At 37.9% G+C, this 21,932-nt stretch overlaps 1 protein-coding gene across 3 annotated transcripts in view; it reads right to left on the bottom strand.

Annotated features, from left to right (window-relative positions):
* The window catches only part of LOC140269353 (RNA-binding Raly-like protein), a 44,337-nt gene that overhangs the window by 8,830 nt on the left and 13,575 nt on the right, over positions 1-21,932 (bottom strand). For 2 of the 3 annotated variants that reach the window (XM_072364405.1, XM_072364406.1), the window contains exon 2: positions 17,117-17,391. In XM_072364405.1, the coding sequence (XP_072220506.1) occupies positions 17,117-17,372 (256 nt within the window). In that variant the 5' untranslated portion in view covers positions 17,373-17,391. Of the gene's footprint in view, positions 1-6,975; positions 7,078-17,116; positions 17,392-21,932 lie in introns of those variants that run through there. The other variant, XM_072364407.1, reaches the window with a different exon arrangement.

Below are 21,932 nucleotides of genomic sequence, written 5' to 3'. Positions count from 1 at the left end.
CCATAAAAAGTTGAGGCTGGGGATAGAGAAGACAGAGTCTGTGTTGCTAAGCAATACCCACTTAGGACTTGATTGATACTATAAACAGCATCACATTTAGATGTAATGTAAAGTGTAGCCTCAGTATATGCTGAGGCCCTAATGAGCTGCTTATTGCTACAGAAGCACACTTCGGCACATGCAAAGTAGAAAACAAAAATACAAGTAAAGTTCTGCAAAAACACCAACTGCTGGGGGTTTGTTGAATGCAATGTAGTCAATATAGCTTTAAGAAAGGCACTTCTTTCAGTCAGAGCAGACAAAGTCTATTTACAGTATCATGAGAGTGTAAAAGAGAGAAACTCACATTTCATCTGGATCTAAACCAAGTAATGGTTTGAATTCTAATTGCCAAATCCTGAGATAACCAACTCTTTCATCTCTAAATGTGCTCAACAGCTTGTTACAAACTATGACTGCTGTTAGGTGCACCAGGTTTTATCATTTTCTCACAATGAAAAAAACAATTGAAAATTGAATAAATAATTATTCTTTGTGAGAGGAAAGTGTGATGGCTGTAAATAAATAAAAACAATGAAAAACAGAAAAAGAGTTTGTAAGCAGTGGAAAGAAGCATGGACACCGGTGACAATGTTAAGCAGATACTTTCTTTACACTGGTTTTAATATTGTGGCTGATCACCGACAGGTAATGTGAGTGACACTCCTCATATTTTACTATTCAATTTCCTGCTGGGAAAACCTGCATCTAGGCAGGATGGAGTCACATGATGGTTGACATTTACAATCTTTTTTTTTTGCCGACCAGTCCCACCTGCACATGGCAACAGAGCTCCAGCACAATAGCAACCTTCACTGCTGTCCCAGCATGACGACAGTGGGCCCTGCAAAAACTGCTCAGGAAACACTTAAAGAAAACGACAGTGTCGGAGGTGTTCATCCAGCCTCCAAACTTCTTCAGATACCAACCTAAAGTGTTTTCAATCCACAAAAGACCCACAACCTACTCTGCCCAAAAGATCTGCTGTCAGTACCAGATACTCCAGGACACCTTCAGATGTTCTTCGTAAATGTCCTGATAAATCAGAACTCAGAGTTTCATAATGAGGAACTAATCAAAACTAGGAAGGTTGTCACACTGTTGTGGCTGATTAGTGCATCTTTGATTTTAGTCCCTTGAATCTCAATGTTGACTCAACGCCTCGTCTTAAATTGAGAGGGATAGAGTTCATTGTTAGGATGTCAGAGTTGTAGAGTTTACAGATGGAGGTGAAACACCTTGATTAAGTGGGTTTCAAATGCAAATTCATGTACTCTTTCCATCTACAACAAAGCAGTTATTTCAGGTCATTAAAACGAGCCGTCAGCAGGATAAACTCTCCAAACTGGGTTGTGAAGTAAGGTTGCAACATGTCAAATATCAAACAAATAAAAACAAACCGCATGACTCAACACAATGAAAAACAAGGCAGAATAAAGCACATGGTCTCCAGACATCAGAGTTCAACATAAAAGCACCAATTGCAAATTTTCAAGACCTAACATCAACTAAGCATCACCAACAGAAAGGATTTGTCAGAGTTTGGTAACAGTCTTGTACATCCACACTGGATCCTTCAATAATGCAACCATCACCACCTCTGGGGCCTTTTGACTCACTTAGGGCTCATTCATATTAATGAAGCTGTATTGAGTGCAACATTGTGTTATTGCATGTGTGCATGTGTTTATCAGACCTCTCAGCTCAGAGTGCCCTTGAGCCCTTGGGGTGGGGTGATCATTATAGCTGAACTGGGCACGCACAATGATAGAGCGCACACACATAAATCTTAATACCTCAATTTGAATTAGTCTGCTTTAAAGGAAATGGCAGCATAATAGGCAAAAATCACTCATGCTTAGTTAAGACTTTACAAAGCAACTGCACGTTTGTTCCTTTATTTGGGGCCAACATCACACGTTGTCTGATGCAACAATATAACGCCAACAGATTTAGGCACGGTAAGTGTTGCGATAACTTGGGAAAAGAAACAGGAGAATCTGTTTCTTTTCTTTGTGATTATTCAAACACAATCTTTCAGTAGGCAAAGAATCGCTCCTGCCTCTGAGCAAACACTATCTCGGTGGTGACATGCAGCCTGAGAGCAGGGGGAGCTGTATTTGATTAAGAGATCATCCAGGTACCTGTATGAATACAAATATGTGGCTGAGAGACATCCTGCATGACAGCAGTCTACAGATTGAATCTACTGTAAATTTGACAGACAAGACTTGAATAATCTACCATCTCGGCTCAAGGGCACAGGCTCTTTTATTACACCGGAGAGTGCGTTTCTTCAAACAGGGCAGAGTGACTGACAGGTTGGAAAAGCAGAAACCATGAGAGTGAAATTTATACATATTTGCACTCAACTGTGTATTCTTGTGAGCATGATAACATCCAGCTCATATCACACCGAGCTGCTGTTCAAACCAGTCAGAATGAAACTGCAGCCTCAGTGTAATTATACTTAGACGCTTTTGTACAAATATAAAATCCATTTTTCATGCCAGAATAATTGTTGTTGGAGTAAGTTTCTTTTTCAGTTCCGCACACAGTTTCACATGAACAAACTCACAGCCAAATACAGCCGATGTTTAAATTCTTCCGTGGCATTAAGCTTTCCAGGTTTTGAGTATCTTACTGACCAATATGCCATTAAATTTGGGCAAACCAAGATTTTTTCCTTTGCAATCTAAGAAATGAAGAACCAAGACACTTGCCCCAACACTCATGTTCATAAACACCAACAGAAAACACTCAAGTCACTATAAAAATAAAAAAATGATGCGCTTCAGAGCTGTGATGTCACGGCTCAACTCATCAGTTATGCATCTACTTGGACTCACTGCTCACTCCATATGATCTGTCATGATTCACAATTCTTGAGTAGCCAGTGTGCACAATAAACATAGATCTGGTGAGCAGAAACCGATTGTTCAGAAACCAGACGCCACAGAGTAATTTACTGTTTTCACAACATTTACACGTCAGCGCAACTAGTATCGCGTCAAGTAGGCGGAGTCTGAACACCATTTAAACAGTGTATCAACTGACAGATGCTCTGCTTGGATGTAGCGGCCGGAGTGGTGTACACACCCACCTTAGTCACATGGCTGATACAAAAACAGGGTTTGGATGCCAATCAACAAAGAAAGAAAAATATAAATATATGACACAAATATGGCTTAGAAACATGTCAGCTTGGACATTTACGCATTTATTTACACCAATTTCAAAAAAGAAGAGAAATTACACAAGATGCATACAAATTCACTTAAAAAAAAAAAAATCAAACACATCACGCCAAACTCACATTGTTCCACAATGATACTGAAAGCTGCTTATTGTGCTGTAATGACATTGAACGCTGAATAGTCTCCAGACTTATCCATGTTAATGTTACCTGCCTCTCTGGAATATGTTACGGAGATTGCTCTCTCCGGCTTCCTCCCACTGTCCAAAAACATGTATCTTAGGTTAACTGGTGTCTCCAAATTGACCCTAGGAGTGAATGTGAGCGTGCATGGTTGTTTGTCTCATTTGTCTCTGTGTGACCCTGTGATGGACTGGCAGCCTGTGTACACCATCTCTCGCCCCATGACAGCTGGGATACACTCAAGCCCCCCTGCGACCCGACTGACGGATTAAGCGGGTCTAGAAAATGTATAAATGGGCGAATACTTTATAAATATTCAATAATCTCTGATTTCCCTTGTTATATGACTGTAAGAGTGGATATCTGTGGATTTTGGACTGGGAGCACAATGTGGACGGATGGTTTTCAGCATTTTGTGGCATTTTCTGTTAATCAAAAACAACTGAATGATTAATCAAGAGGCTAAATTGCAGACCATTTGAGAGTCTGACCTTAATGGAGAGATCCTTTTACAGACTCAAACGAATTCGATTAATCTTTAATTAGATTCTAAACACACATCAACAGTATAGTTGTATAACTAATTAATAAAACTTCTGACTAGTTAAAGTCAGAGGAATAACAAAGTTAAAGTTTTCACAAGTTGGTAATTAACTGTAGATGTGCATGATGTGGAATCTTTCAGTTTTTAAAACCTATGTTAAAACTACTTGCAGCAATACAAAAGGAAGTACGCCATTATCCTGATAGCTCGTTGACATCTTCTGAAATTATTCTGTCAGTTCTATCAGAACTGCTCACCCTCATCTAAAGTTTATCGTGTCCAAACTGATTCCAATCGTGACCAGCACTCTGAGCTTCAAAAGCAACATGTAGATTAATTGCTCAACAGCTTGTCTCCCTTTAATGAATTCCCTGTATTCTACTCTTTCACTTGCTCTTAAGGAAAATGGTTACTTGGCAGCACAGATATTTGGCAGCCTGTCTTCAAGCTTCTGAGCAGCTAAGACGTGCTGAGGAAAAATGTGATGATATTGCACTAAAGTTGACTACAATGAATATGTCACATTTGGAATGAAGGTGGATGATCAAAGATTCAAAGGCACAAATTAGCACCACAAAGGGCTACATTTCAATACTGCTGTGGTACCTCTCAACATTGGCATGTGTTGTTTTTTTGCATTGAATCATAATGAGCATGTTGCGATAGCCCGGGGTAAACATAATGTTGCCTTTCATCTGTCCTAAGCTGTTAATGCACTTTCCTCCTTTTCCATTTTGGCATCTTTTCTTATGATGTAACCATGTGGCCCTTACATGCAACGCTGTGAAACACTTGGAGCCCTGGAGCCGGTCCATCACTTCCACCTGGCCACATACTCATTAATCTGTGCAAGCAACTGGAAAACAAACTGGCAGCTGCCACCTGCTCGAAATTACTCGTACATCTGCTCCGCGACTCGGTTGCCTCGTACAAGTTGACAAGCAGCTGTGAAATAGCTCAACATCACATCTTTCCTGTATCCTGCATCAATGGTTACAGACTCAATGGCTTTTCAAAATGCAGCTCAGAGGTAAACCAATTTAACATTTATTTCATCCATAAAGGAAAATAAAAATCCTTACTAGTGATTTAAAAAAAAAAAAAAAAAAAAAAAAAAACTGATTCATCGTTTAAGCCTGTCATTCCCAATCTGTGGACAGTGGGCGCATCAAAGGGCAAAGTTAAGTCTGATTAGCAGTAAGATTTTTGCTGTAAACTACAGTTAGTGATGAATGTAAGCATTTTGAAACATTTAAAGTTAATTCAAAGCACTTAAAAAAAAATCATGAAACTCAGACATGCAGCCAATGACAGGACATCACAAGGAATCATTACTTTGTTTACAGGGATCACAAACTGTGACAAGGTTGTGAAGCATTAGTTCAAACATTCCTCACATCTGCATTTGCAACACTTCTTTGACTTCTATGACTTGACTTCATATTGAATTATTTGGATATCAAATAGTGTTTTGACAAAACACAGTCCGATGATGACCTTTAGTGGTTTAGTGGTAAAAGTTTACTACACAACGGGCTGAAATTAATGATTTTAATTGTCTTTTTCTGGTCATTTTATACCACTTGCAGTTTCACATTAGTGGTAGTAACACTTTAAACACTTTTTGTTGCTGCAAATCCAATTCAATCACCTCTTTCAAATGATAAGCCTCTCCTTTTTAAATGATCTCAAAGCCAGAATGCAGCAACAAGGTGTTTGGCATTAATTGGCAGTAAATCCATTACGTTAATGCCAATAGCTGCTTACTGAAGTGGGGTCAGTCAAATATTAGAAGTTACGCTCCTCGACATAATCAGCTGGTTCCAATAAATTGTAGCAGAAGAGGGGGAAAAAAAAAATACATGGAGATAAGTGATGGAAATGTGTTCGCATCAGCCTGCTGGTTTTATGTAAGTAAATGGAGATAGTTCTCATCACTTTGCATAACAATCACTTTAACTTGAAGAAATGTGATCAGGAAATTATGCAATACCAGCAGCAGGTAATGGGGATGGTTATTCTTTCTAGCCTTCTGACATTTAACCGAACACACAATCAATACATTTTTATTTGACATTTATTTAACACCTTCAGCACTCATTGGATCTTTTCCATATACCGCAGTATGAAAGTCATAGATGTAAATATCAAATATTAATGGCACAATGATGCTTCTTATCTGCTTTGGATTCAAAGACTTGGATGCTTTCGTACAACAGATCTATATCAAGAGCAAAGCGTATTTGTGTTTCCATTGGAAAGACTAATTTTTATTAATAATTCACATTCATTTTAAATCCAAATATATACAGTGGATGTTAATATATGAGATTCATAAATATCATTCATTATTAGTATACCCACTGGTTACCCACAGTTCCACAGCAGTCCTATGCACTCAGGTGTACTAACCTGGAGTTGTCATGTGGATCCAACTTCTGAACAGCTCCTGTAAAGACACCTTTCTCAAAGGCATCTGTGCACTACATACTGAATGCTCATAAAGCAACCATAATTAGTCTGCAGACACCAGGCAGATTAAAATAAATGTTCCAGCCTTTCGACAGCATCCTCCTGCCTGTGATCAAGTCACTGACAGACATTTTGTTTCTCAAAAAGGTCCTTTAAAAGCACAGATATGAAGAACGTGAGTTGTCTACATTATTGTGAGACTAGTTTGAACATAGTAATTGTTATCCTATAGGATCTTTATCACAGCCTATAACACAGTTATCCGGAAATAATAGAAAACAGTGATGGAAACCCCAATGCAATTTAAATCTAATTAGCATTTTCTGTTGTAGGGCACAAACTTCAGTCCAGGGGTGATCGTCAACACTTCAAAGTGTCCACCATGAACAAATTACTAAATCACACATGAGAACTGTTACTCTTATAGCCCAATTTCAACGCACACGTCAGATGTTGATCAACTTATAATCTTTAAATCAGTCAATAGGAGAGGAAAACTGCCAACATTAACTTCAGCGACACCGTCACGCCTCATACTCACATCTCTGGTTGCGACGTCTGCCTTTGTACATGGTCATGACCGGACAAACAACTAAACCGATGCTGTTGTGGAGCCACCTTCGTGTCTTCTCTCTATGCAAGCTGCTCGGACTGCAACTGGAGCATTTACATCTCCAGACTCCGACCCGAGCAGCCTCGGACCGTACCATTTATCAACTTCTGCCGGGGGAGACTCTTCTCGCCAACAACGGGCACACAAGTTCAGCAAAAACTACTTTCGTCTGTGTATCACACAGTTATTTATTAAGAATTTCAATATAACCTTATATAAGAAACTAAATCTGAATTTTTGTAGTTTTCGGTCGGTGACTGTCACTCCTCTTTTTTTTAAACACTTTAACTTCCTGTGTTTCTTTATCTCCACACCTCTCTTCTATTAGTTTATTCCTCCTACCTGGACGTGTCTGTTTTCTCCCTTGTCTGCCCGAATGCTCTGTCAGTTTTGTGTTCCTGTTTTTTGGATTTCTTTGGTTTTAATAAGTATGTCTACCTTGTATATTTTTTAAGTAGCCTTTTCCCCACCTTGTTTACTATGTGAACGACCTCTATCTGCTTATACTGGACAAAACCCAAGTATTTATTATACTATCATATCCCGTCCTAATACCCTATGACTGATTCTTTAATTTTACAAATTTTTTGGGGCAATTTTTTTTAACACCCCCCACCACCACCCCAAATTATGCTAATAAATAATGGCTATTGTTGGACCAACTACAATTAAAACAACTGATTTATCATAAAGATTGGTGGACCTGTTTTTTATTACTTCTGTTTTTATTATGACTCAAAGTTGAAACATTTTACCTCTTCAAGGTTGCAGAAAGTTCTGGAGACACAAATGTAATATAATCAAATCTAGGCTACCTGAGGTTAAAAGCTCAATGGAATAGTTTTGGTCTTTTGTGAGCAGCACCACAAGTGAACTTGACTATTTAACAAACATTTGACTTTGTGCACATCCAACACTTGAGCGTTTTTGTGGCTAATGTTTTGTTCTCCCCAAGGGAAGTAACCTTCTCCAACAGCCACTGTCACTGCTGTTACTTTGTGCTGAAAACAATTGCCTGCTGCACCTTGAAATGGGCATGAGTGTGATGATGTGGAATCAAAAGAATATGGGAGCTGCAAAACCAAAACAAAGAGCTGAAAGATGCTAAAAATACTGACAAAAAAAGTGAATGTCACTGCTTCGTCTTTGTGTTTTGTGGCTCAGAGCAACCGCTTTGGTCACCGCTTGAGAAAATGTCATGTGACACCATTTTGAGAACCCATCAGCTATGCCCAGAAGGGTAGCCTGCAGATATCAGAATAACATATCCTGGCAAATATATGACATCACAGATAAGTCAAAAACCCAAAGAGTCATTGGAGGATACAATATCCAGCAGTTTCAATATTTAATAGCCAAACAAGGACTGGGAGTAGAACCAGTCAAATACAAGCTTCTGCAGTTAAAATGATCTAACTTCTAAGAGTCTTTTCAGGCAGTTCTTACAGGAAAGCAGTACAATAATTCCATCTGGATAGCACCAAGACATGGATAAGTAGCTCAGCATCTTTGAGTGACAAGATATGTCTGATCTTCATCTTATCTTCTATTTCCACCAACATGTTGCTCATCCTTTACTCTAAATATAGGCTGGCAATACAGAGACTACAATGGAAACCAGAAAGCTTGAGATACACAAAGCAATGTATTTTGTCCGCTCCTACTTCTGCATAAGCAGATATTTGTTTTTATAGACTAATCCATTTCTAATAATAAAGCTTAAACAATAAAGACGTAAACACCAAATGAGTTTGAAATAAATGCACTGTTCACATGCAGTACATGTATACTGACATGACACTTCCATACAGAAACTTTTGATCCGTTGATATGAGATATCCAGTCATGTATGATAAAAACACGAAGGCATGTTTTTTTGTTTGGATTTTTCTGTGTTTTTTTAAATTTAACCAGTTTTTTTCTCGAGTTGTTTATTCAGCTGCTGGAACAGGACTTTATGTACACATATCTACTGAATTATATCAGTATTTTCTCTACTTCATTATTTCATGAGCAGTTTAATTATTTCCATCATATGCAAAGATGCTCCGCTCACTTCAGCAATTTATCAGCCTGGTAGTTTGATTGAACTAAAGAAAAGACACTTTGTTTAAATCAATACATAAAAAGCAGAAATATCTGTTGAATTAAATGGAATATATGTGTTGTCCTTGATAACATGTAAGTAATTGAGAAAAAAAATTTGAATAGAGAAGAAAAACTAAAGTATTAGAAAACCGAGAGAGTAAAAGTCCCAAACTATCTTTCTTTTCAAAACACACTAAGTACAGTTCAGCTGCAATGCAACTTTTTTAGCAAATATCATTCAATCTTATTTTAACTTTTTTTTTCTTTAAACCTCCAAAAAATTCCTGTTTGACCCCACCTGTCACATTTCCCTACAAAGAGAAGTCACCTCTCTGTTGCCACTCTCTCCTATTCACATGTCAGCATTTTTTCTCCCCATTTAATTTAAAGTGGATGTGATATGGACTGATGAGACAGATGAAAAAGATAAGCAGAGCATATAGGGGCCTAGCGGCCCACTGATTTCCCAGCTGCTGCAGCATTTGGGATCAGTGGAATACGGAGCCTTGTAATTATAACATCAAATTACAGTGGCACGGTGTTTGCAGCTGTCTTGTGCTCAGTCTGACATCTTAATAATCCACCAGCTTCGACAAGATACTGAAAGCTGATGAAGGCCGAATGTAACACATTCATGGCATCAAGGCTAGTCAATCAAACGCTATATGATCATCTGTTTTAGTGATATTTTAGATATTTTAGTGAAAAGGCTGGAACAGGGTGACAAAAATATTGAATCTGTGCAGTGACCAAGAAGATTACTGGAGGCCAATTTTTATAATTTATAATATATTTATCACAACCTCCCCCAAGTATAGTTCATTATCATAAACTATTCAAAACTAGGTGAAAAAATGGAAGGCCACTTTTCCAGCTATATAATAATTCATAAATGTAAAAGTGTGATAAGATATTCAGCACAGGATGTAATCAGGGTGGCCCTGCTTGACTGCTGAGGGTGCAGATGAATGATACATGTGGAGGAACCTCACTGGTCTCAGTGCTTTGCTGTCAGCACCATCTAGTGTTCACACAGATGGGGATTTCATGACTTTATGAGTAAAGAGCTCCAAATGCTGCCTTGTTGAAAAGTCGTTGGTAAGCTGGTAATGAAAGGTAAATGAAGAAGCTTAAAATGCTTTAATCAACCACCTTTAATTAGGCATTTCTGTTATGGTATTGATGTATATTATAACTTGATATTGTTTATAATGTTCTCTTGCTTTAATCATGTGAGGCCGTTCATACACTGCATTGCCAGACTAATGAAGCCTAAACTAAAGCAGGTTCAAAGAGATGCTGTCATGAATTATGCAGACAAATTTCCTGACTGCATTCAAACCCACAAATTAAGATTTTATTCAGCATTATTATCATCGTTATTATTACTTTAGTCCTTATTAAGACTTTATTTGAGAAAAGATACATTTTTACTTGCCTAATATAACAAATAAAGACCTTTGATCAATTGCTCTGCAGTATGGGTTTTGACCACAGAGAGGTGCTCAAACATTACCGGAGAGCAGAAACATGAGAGCTCTGACACACTATGACCCAAAGCAGATACAATAACGGGAAGGTCTGACAAAAAAATATAAATGTGGAAATAGCAATGCATCTATGTCCACATTATATTTGCAGAAGCAGAGGAAAACAAAATTGCTGAAGCAGTATTAAAAACCCTCCCCTGTGCTCTTCATCACCAGCAGGGATCTTCATCAGGAGTTAAGTAGCTGCTGCTTGAGGACAGCCACCACCAGCATGATGAAACATCCCTTTTATTTGCTTGAAATACTTAAAGTAATCTCAGCTATCCAGTCATGTCTGAAGAAATTAAAGCAGTCACTAGGGCTTCAGTGTCTCCTGGCTATTAAATCCACTCAAGCGTGGGGCATCGTGGTACCTCAGAGGCCTGAGCTGCTCACTGTGCATTCAGGATGTCACAGGTTTGATTCTGACCTTCCTGTCACATGTCATATATCACACAACCGTCCCCCTTTTACTTCTCACTGAATGAAATTTAAAAGTGCTGAGGAAAATATCAAGAAATCTTCTCTGGTGCAGGTTTCACCACCCAGAAGCCTAATCAAATATCACATTCATGTTTAAAAGATAAAGCGTTCAGGGGTAAACTTGAGAGGCAGCAGAAGAAAGACAGAAGAGATGATATCCAGAGCAGAAGGAGACTTTACTGTAGGCACATGCATTATATCTCTGACTCTTATGGTGCATTGTTAACACACTGGATTTATAGTATGTGCACGTGTGTCCACAGGCACTATGTTTACAAGGACAGAGTTGAGCTGCAATATCCAATACAAAAAAAGGAATATTTTTCATTGGCTATGGTAGGAGGACCTGAGTTCACCTGGACTTTTTTTGACAACATCCCTTTTGTGTGCAGTAACACAACAATTTGGCTTTTGTGTTTCTCTGCAAATATATGGTTTGTCAACCTGCATAACAATGAGGAGAGCCTCTATAAGTGGGTGGAGATTGAACGTGTAAATTTGTGCTGATATTAGAGTGAATATTTATGTGGTGTGGCAACAGAAACCACTGTGGTGATTCATTTTCTTGTCATTAATTAGGTCCAGCAAATGAAGACCCTTCGCGCACCACTCAGGGCATCGTCTAGAGGTGAAACATTGGAGCAAAGACCTTGAATGCATCTTCAAAGAGAGCTGGTTGAGCTGACTGACACCAGCCTCATCTTTTGCATTAAACACAGTGTCGGAGCTAGTTGAGAGTTAGCCTAGCTTGGCTTAACATAGTTTAGGATGAAGACTGGAAACAGAGGGACACATTGAGCCTTGCTCTGGTTTAAGTTAAAAATCTGCTGCATTCAGAGTTCACTAATTAACACGTTTGCCGTTCAGCTATTTCAAACAAACAGAGAGGTGTTAAAACAGCCAGCTTCAGTTATCTTTGCACATAGCTGTGAGGCAAATTGACTCCCTGGAGACAGATGTTTGCCTGGTAACCGCACAGCTGCCACTAATCAAGAAATAAAAACAGGACATAGACATAACACTTTCATTAGAGTGCTTAAGAGGACAAGCAGACATATTTTTAAATGCATTCTCTGAAAATGCTGGCTGTTCCTAGTCTTTATGCTAAGCTAATGAATCACCTCCTGAATCACCAAGACATAAAACATGAAGGAGGTTTGAGGACTGACTTTATATTCCATCTATCCATTTTCTATACCCACTTAATCCAACTCAGGGTCGCTGGGGGGCGGGAGCCTATCCCAGCTGTCATTGGGTGAGAGGCAGGTACACCCTGGACAAGTTGCCAGTCCATCACAGGGCCACACAGAGAAAAACAACCATCCACACTCACCCCAAGGGACAATTTAGAGTCACCAGTTAGGCTAACATCCATGTTTTTGGAAAGTGGGAGGAAGCTGGAGCCTATATGGGGAGAACATACAAACTCCACACAGAGATGCCACAGCTGGGATTTAAACCAGGAACCTTCTTTCTGTGAGGTGCTAACCACCTCACCACCTGGCTTTATTTTCATAGTTCATTATTTCGATCATCTCACACTGTACTTTTTAAAATAGTTGATGGAGACGTTTAAACATTGTGAGTTAGTTTATGAAAGTGTGGAGAACATAGAAATTGTAAACAAACATATATTCTACTCTTAAAACTGACTATGAGTGCCCCATAAATGTCAGTATTACTGAGTCTGCCCTGGAAACCCATATGCTGTGGATAGCAAAGGCATTTTATGGACAACCACATAGGTTACATAAGGATCAGAGGCACTAATTTATAATATTTTACATGTGTTGAAGCAGAGGAGGATGAAGATGTCATTACTTTATTCCCTGAGAGAAAAACCCTGCCTTTTTCAGCCAAACCTTTTAATTTCCTTTAATTTTTGGTGAATAATTAATGGTCAAGAAATTTAACAGTGGGTCTGCTCCTTTTTCTTCAGCCATAAAAGTGTTGAGAAGTGATGATGAGCAGCGAGGGAGGAGCATTTTTCTCAAATGCAGCAACAATAATCTGTCACAGCGATCATGGATTATTTTGCCATTCATAGTTGACAAAATACCTAAGCAACAGAGAAAGAAAGTTCCTGCAATCATCTACTGATGAATGCAACATCCGAAATTTAGCTTTTTCAGCAGATTTACAGGTTTCATACATCCATTTATGACTAACATCCCTTATTACATGACATTCAATTAGCTTTTATGCAAAGCAAATCACAAGTGAAGAACACATTTAAGAGCAATGTAAAGTTCAGCATCTTGCCAAAGGGCACTAGTACAGGTGAGCTGGGGAAGTTCCACCAACCTCTGACAGACGGAGGACTGCTCTAAATCCACCTCACAGTATTAGTGGCCCAGGTGGGCCAACATGTTGAGTGTATTAAGTGGCTAATATACTCTTTAAATGGTATGCAGAGGCTGCCTACGTGGTGCACAGGTGGCAAAAGCTGAGATGGTAATGATACAGACCCACTGTCATCCACAGTCACGCTGAAGTGTAAAGCATTACACTGAACACAGCACATCAGCATTTCAGACGACATCAGGATGAAATAGAAAACTACAACTAAACAAAGAATCAACAGCAATGGAAGCAGAATAGACAACAAATCCCAAAATGCAACATTTCAGAAAATGTTATATTTCAAACAACAAACCAACATAAAAACAGAAATGAAAAACACCACTTAACATCAATAAAAACCCAACAATTAAATCAAAATGCACAATCATTAGAAGGAAAATGCAACATATCTAAGAAGTCAACAACTTGAACTTAAACTTGAAACGTTGTCATCTCTGGTTTTGTTGTTGTGTTTGCATCTCAGGATCACTGTAGTCATCCTGTTTCATTACCTTCGCATCAATCAGCATAATCTGGCTTTTAGACTAAATCTGAAGAAATTATCAAACTATGTAGCAAATTATCATTTGGGACACTTTAATGTTGAAACCACATTTGGTTGGTTAAAAAAAGAGCGCGAGAACTCATTTAGGATGATTATCACCGAGTTTGTCCAAGAAAATGAGCATCAAAGCTGATTGGTAATTGTTTGTTGGGTTGTGTAGTCCTTGATAAGTGTGATGGATGTCCATGTTGGACATTCACTGCAGGATTTGTTTCCACTGGACTTATTGTCAGTGTGTTCTCAGATCTCGTAATCTTAAATGAGTTTCACGATTGCAAATAGCAATAATGGTTCCTGAGTTATTGCACATGATTTGCAGTTTTTCCACATGTAATTTTATGGCCAAAAATGCATGAAACTGGGAAAATACTGGGTGTATTATAGACGTGACCCCTGCGGCGCTCTTTTTCATATTTAATGAGAGATGAGGATTAGGGAGGACTTTTATTTTTCATGGAGGAGGCTGTCAGCCAATCAATAAGTAATATAGGGAAGATTTACTGGGATTTACTAAACCCTCGTGTGGACTGAGCTCTGAATGTTGCCTCCATGTTGCTGACTGAATGTCTCTCCTTCAACATTCTTCTAATCTTTGCCGTCTTATGTGTCTGACTTCTTTCTGTATTCCAAACCTTCTATTTTGAATTATTAAGTCATTTCTAAGGTTTAACTTGTCATATTTCAAACCAAAAGAGACAGAATTTTTGACCATAAACAGAGTTCGAGACAGACAGTAGCTCAAGGCATTCAGGAAAAATTTCTCGCAGAGGACTTGTAGGTCTTTTAGACTGCAGTCATTTCAAACAAAGAGCTTGAAGGTCTAAAACAGCTGAATCTAGCTTGCATTTCCAATACCAAAGCTTATTTGATAAAGTTTTAATAAATCATCTTTTATTAGTTGTATTGAGCCTGCTTTTTTACCAGTATTTTGTTTTTATAAGAACTCTTAGTTTTGATTTTATTGCTGTTGTATTAAATTTAATTTTATTTACTGTAATTCGGTTTTGTACAATGCTATGGTAAAATGTTATTATGACAGCTATATAATTTGTTCAAACGTATTTACAGATGGATATATTTCTATTTCTCTTATGCTGTAAACAAGAGTGAACAATTATACAGTACAATAATGCTGTGGCAGGTACAATTATATTAGATGATGAGAAGACAGATTAATCAGTTTGATGTGTAACAGATACTGTTACACTTTACTGGTTAAAGATCAGAAAATTACAAATCAGATGTGAAACTAAAGATTGGTTTCAGTGCAAGTATTGACTTTCCAAGTAATACTATGACATAAAGAGACATAAAGAGTGAAAGTCCTCTTTTAAAAGTGGAAGTACAGGCGTTCTTAATGTTTTGAAAATGTACCAAAAGGCCCAACAGTACTACTACTTATGATGGGGAACAAATTTTATTTTCTTGAATTATTAATATTGGTGCATTAATGTGCAGTACACGAACATGTGCTGCTCAAGATGAATATAAACTCACCGTTTAAGTTGTGCATCGGTTTCATGATGGATCAGAGCTTCAATAAGACATAACTACTAACGTCTCATGTTGGACAGTCAATTACAGAAAACTACTGAAACCATTGAAATGCAGCTACAAAGATACATGAAACGGGTCTACAAACTGACAAAAAAACAACTACAGAGACAAACAAAGAGAGCAAACACAACCAAACTACACAAACAACAGCAAATAGACACAATTAGAAACTAAATAATGGACAACTATGGAGACATAAATAATACAATGCTAACAAACAACTGTAAAGAAAATACAAAATAAAGACACAGACAGCTACAAAAAGATACAAGTACAAAGATATAGAAAACTGCTTTTAAGACAGAAAATAACTTATAGAAATTGAATTTAGACTAAGTACAAATAGACATATTAAACTACGAAGAGATAAAATGATGTCCACAAAAACATTCACATCAACTATAAACATATTTAAACAGGGACAACTAAAAACAGACACAAGCAACAAAAAAACTACAAAATGACTACAACTAGATGCAAAACAACTAGAAGACTCAAAAGACACAGAGAGATATATAGGCTATAGATATATAGCCACAGAGTGACGCTACAACGTGACAATCTGTGATTAGACAGAGACAAGGTAACTTTAAAGAGTTCCACAACAATCATAAAGAGACATAAAGACTAAACTACAACATAAAATGACTTAACGATGGGCCGATAAAGTCACAAAAATAAAATGTGACAATGACAAGATACATAACAACAAAGAGACAACAACTACAAAGTAATATAAGAAGATTATAGATTAACACAAAAAATATGAAAAAGAAAAGTGCAGACACACAACTACAGTAATAGTTGATGACTATAGAGACACATAGCATCTATACGGACTACAAAGACACATACAACAACAACAAAGGGACACTGCATAACTGCAAAGATGCATGTGAGGACTGAATGAACAAAAAAAGACTATAAGAGATAAAAATGCAGATATGTAACTACAAAGTGACAATCGTTGACTACAGAGAGACACTTAACATCTACAAAGAAACACCAAACAGTTATAAAAGGGAAAAATCCAGACAGCTATATCGAGACACAAAATGTTTGTTGTCAAAAGTGATGCAAAACAAGAACCAGAGATAATATACGGACTATAACCAAGAATTTGTGTCTCTACTGTGGATCTCGTTGCTTTATGGCCATGATTGAGGACCTTAAACACAACTGTGCTCATAATCTCAGTGAAAAAAAAAAAAAAAAATTCTTTTGGGATTCAAAGTAAGATCATCTGACAGTCAAAATTGATGATAAACAGGAACATGGATCAGCTTTCATGTCCTGTCACATAATTACACTCCCCCCAGAGCAGAGCAGAGCAGAGCAAAGGCACATACGCTGAGGGAGAAACAGCCCTTATTGTAGTGCAGGTTTGGAGGACGTGAGCTGTAAACAAAGCAGCCTTTTGCTCAGCCACACTGTAGTTTCCAGTTTAGCAACTCATTGGTTTACAGTAGTCTAAGCTGTCACCAATGCGGGAACATTTTCTTACCTAGTGATTGTCCAGCAATGACTCTGGTGTTCTCCCCAGCCACAGCTGCTCGGGCGTTCCTCTCGCTGGCATACTGGACAAAGGCATAGCCCTTGTGCACTGAGCAGCCCACTATCTTTCCATATTTGGCAAAGATGGCCTCGATGTCGGCCTTGGTCACCACAGCCGTATTGAGGTTGCCAATGAAAACGCGGGAGTTGAGGGAACGGGGGTCATTCTTGTTGGTCACGTTGCTGGTCTGGGTCTTCCCAGTCATCGTAGTCCAGCAGCACTGCCTGCAGGGAGACAGATGAACACTGCTCAGAAAGTCTGCCGGGGTCACAGACAGAAAGCCAAACAGGGAGCAGCAGCGGGGTGTAAACAGTGGGTAGAGCTGAAGCATATAAATGATCGCAAGGTTTTACTTTATGTAGGTTGGGCAATAAATCAGTTTAAACCCCTTTGGATGTTTAATTAAAACAGATGTCTTTATGCAGACGACAGGTTCCATCCATTTCTGAGATCACACGTTTTCAGAGATTTAATGACTGGTAACACAGAAGCCAAAGGAAAACAATTAGGGATCAGCTTGCTTTTTAGTCACTGAATGATCTATCTGAGATCTTAATGAAAAATAAGCACTTTACTAATAGAAATGTCTGATCACGCTGGTACTTCCATCTCTCTTTCAAATGAGAAGGTGTCACTCAAACCATTACTTTAACAGTTTTTTTTTTCTTTCACAAAATCTACTAAAAGCCTGACAAAGAGAAAGTCCTGTGTAAAGAAATAGCAGAAAACACACAGTGGATTGGATGGGGGGTGACATTTAAGGACTGCAGTATCCTTGAAATATGGTTCAAGTCAGTTAACAAAATATTTAGTTTAGTGTCATAAAGGACTAAGAGAACAGAAAAAAACAAATGATCATTCGATGAGCTTGAATGTGGCATTTTTGCTTGATATGAGGCTTAAGCTATGAAATATTTCTCATATTCTGAAACAACTGATTCATCGAGTAGTTATTTCAGCATCTGAACCATGATGCTGAATATGCATTTTCTTATGCAACTGTGTTTATGTCTGTGGAGGCTGTGACAGATTGCTGTCAGTGGGATGTGAGAGGAACTCTGACATGGCGGCTGTGATTCAGAAGTGTGAATCTGATAAATCTCACAATATATATGTGAACTGTGTTCTCACATTTGAAAATAGCACATCACGCTTATGTCACAATAATCCTTTCACAGTTTTTGCCTTTTGAGGAGCCTTTTTCCCCTAAGGCTCCTATGTGTGTTGTGCTTTTGGTGGTCTTCCCAGTTATTGCAACTTTCTACTTCCACTTCAGAACATTTCAGAGGAAAATAATCAACCTTGTATTGCAGTTTATTTCATTTAAAGGTTATCATATTACTTCATACCAAAGCTTAGGTTAATTAATGGAACTGTCCAGTTTATTTTAGTTTTTCAAGAACATTTTTGAAATATTCTTCCTGAAATTCAAACATGATTTTGTTAAAATGTCAGTTATACTAAACAATGATTAATTCTTGCAGCTTACGTTTGTTTTATTTCTTCCACATTTATCACCTTTTGACTGAATATCTGCTCTCCCAATAACAGGTTTACAGTTTTCAGAGAGAAAATCAACAGAGAGAAAAATACAATTTACAAGGATGCTTTAAATTTAAAAATTTAAACAGATTTACACATACTGACATGTGGTCAGGAGTCATTTTAACACACTAGTTAGAACATTTTTATTCTTTAGTCGCTGTTTGATTTGGCAAACAAAAACTTAATGGTTTCAGTTAAAATACACTCTGTGACTATATGAATCTTGTGTTATAAGATACCCCCTGCAACACACACATCTTCTCTATCATCTGAGTTACAATGATGACACATTTCGAGAAAGTGTCAACACCAGCAGACAGTTGTGTCCGTTACAGACATCGAATATGATGAGTTGAAAAACAGAGAACAGGTTGGACAGTTCATCTCCACTGAGTCTGAATGTCAAGTGTCACCAGGAGAATGTGACATTCAAAGATGAAGGAAGAAACTCTCACATTATGTCATCATGGAATTCCCTGTGAATGATTGTCTTTGCTTGTTTGCACATTTGTCTGTGAGTGTAACACTTCTGTAATAAGGCTTTCAAAATCCACAAACTGTAGACATGTTGTTTTCACAGGAGAATCTCTATCAAGCTGTGAAGAGTCTCAGATTTTAGCCCTGTCACCTGACAGTGAACAGGTGAAGCACTGTGCGTGTTAAAGCAGAAACAAGTGATCGAAGATTTAATTCAAATAAATTGGCTCCCATTATAATATTCACTTTTATGTCAAGCAGTCCAGCTACAGCTTCCAGCTTTTCAATGTGAAGATTTGCTACTTTTGTTTCATATGATTACAAAACACTGTTGCTGCTAGATAGCCTTCTTATATGCAAATGGTGAATATGAAGCCATAACCTACAGTAAGAACATTTCATGGCCAGGCTGTGCCATCATGATTTGTTAGTGGGCTCTGAAGGAGCTGGTAGGTGGCATTTGAATCCACTGAACATTGTCTGGTTAAGCTAACAAGCCTCTAAAATAGCATTTTCTTTTTTTAAAACTACAGGTTTAAGAGTGGTGTTAATAATCTGATTTAACTCAGGAAAGAAAACCAGTGAGCATATTTCTTCAAGTGTCTGACTAATTGGGGTGCTGCAGAGACAGAATAAAAACAGAATGATTTGCAAAGCATTTACACCCTGCAGTTAATTAAAACTGTGCAAAGACAACATCAGATGTTGAAACAGAAAACTGTCTGAATGGGATCCCTTTTTGGAGGCGACTGTGTAAGTACAGCTGGTTATAAGTAACTCTTGGTTGCTGTGATTTCTTCACCAGGTCCAGAGATTTGCTGCTTTTTCATGTATTTTAATGAGTGTTGTTTTGTGTAAATGATACATGACCTTAGCTCTTATTTTGTGCAGCATCCTGAAAAGAAAACATGCAGTAAAACGTGGATAAACTGTATGATATCAAAAGGTATTGAAAAACACATGTCAATATTGTTTCTGCTGAAGATGGAAAAGTAAATGTGCAGAAAGATCCTCACACACACCTACAAATCATACGTTGGTACTCTGCAGTCAGTCTCCTCTCTGGCTGCAATCATGTCAGTTTTCCCCAGTCTACCACTTCTTTACCTCCATTCTTTGCCTTCATACACACATAATCCTTTCTTAATTCCCCCTGCTGCTCTTAAAAAAATATTCCTTTCCAAACACAGAAGGGAAGATATTTTAACACAGCTGCAAGTTTCATGATGCAAAAATGCTGTTATTGAGTGTTCAGGAGTTAATCGTCTTTATTAGCGCCAGAGCAGAAAGGAGACAAGCTGTCTCGACCTCTGAACGGTACCAACAACCCTGACACCTAACCTGATCCACTGAGACACTGGTGGACGTGGATTGCACTGAATGGCCTCTTTGATTTAAATTTGAGGTCATTTGATGGTAAATGATTGATTTTGCAAGAATGGGGGAGTTTTAACTAGATTTGATTGGAGAAAATGTGATTCTCCTAGCTCATGCAGAGCTGGGGTATAACGCTGAGTGAAAACACTGTTCTTTAAACTAATTGAATAGTTTGAATGACAGTGTTTGAAAGAAAGGTGAAAATGGTTTTATATGCATCTCTGTACTTTGCTGCACTGTATGAAAGCAGAAAAGTGACAACCAAAAAGTCGGAGTGATTTTTAGAGTGATAGGAGGAAATCAACTTTTCTTTCCTCAAGAAATCGTTTGCAGAGCAGAATTTTTTTTGAACATTTTCAAATTGGCGTTGTTTTCTTTGAGGTATCCTTCCATTTTTTCTTTTTACAGTTGAACAGTGTGAAACTTCTGTCATCTGCAGCAGCTGTACATCACCACTACTGGATAAGAACTCTTTGGGGTATCTTTAATGATATGGTGGAAAAGTTCTCTGGTGGAAGTGAAAAATGAGAATCATTCTCACTGCACAATGAACAAGTCCCAAGCGATCACGAGATCAGTGACATTTATGAACAGATCTGCCGATTAAAAGCAAGCATTCCCATTCCCAATTCCAATTATTTCATTTCTATCTCTTTCTATTCCTTTACATATTTTTAATGCTTCTTCCGCTACCCGCCGCAATGCTTTTATTTTATGTAAAGCACTTTGAATTGTTTTGTACAGGAAATGTGCTATCCAAATAAATTTGACTTTGACTTTCATCTGCTTCAGTGATCATTCTTAAGATTTCCATTACCGTGTTAGGCATGTCATTATTATCTAGACTGAAATATCTCTTCAACGTTACTGAATAGACTGCTGTCTAATGTTAAAGATATTCAGGAAGCCCATTACAAGACACGCTTTTTGATTGGTTGTAATTAAGTTAGGTGTCTCGATCAGGGTGAACTCATGTGATTTGTCACCAATAGACCAGCATTCTGGGTTCTTAGAGACTCTGGGCTGCTTCATTAAGACTTTCCAGCATGCAGTCATGCAGAGGAGCGAGAGGTGAGGCTTTCCAGAGATTACATTTCTTAATTCCACTGCCAAGCTAAGAGTCACGCCAGACGTATGTGATCAGTGCCTTTGTTTGCTTGTTTTTTTCTCTTTGTCAGTGAGATGATCCAAAAACCTTCACAAATAAATTGCAATCAACAAATATTGCAGAATATTTTAATTAATTGTCTATAGATACTCAGCAACAAAAGAGGGCTCTTATACAATTGAATAAATGATATAGAATGAAATGTATGCTTGACAAAATTATCGGCACCTTTTTGGTTAAACTGAATCCTATAAATAA

The sequence above is a fragment of the Leuresthes tenuis genome, unplaced genomic scaffold (genome assembly GCF_036924035.1).
Source record: "Leuresthes tenuis unplaced genomic scaffold, fLeuTen1.0.hap1 SCAF_14, whole genome shotgun sequence".
Lineage (NCBI taxonomy): Eukaryota > Metazoa > Chordata > Actinopteri > Atheriniformes > Atherinopsidae > Leuresthes > Leuresthes tenuis.
This window is presented reverse-complemented; position numbering and strand designations above follow the sequence as displayed.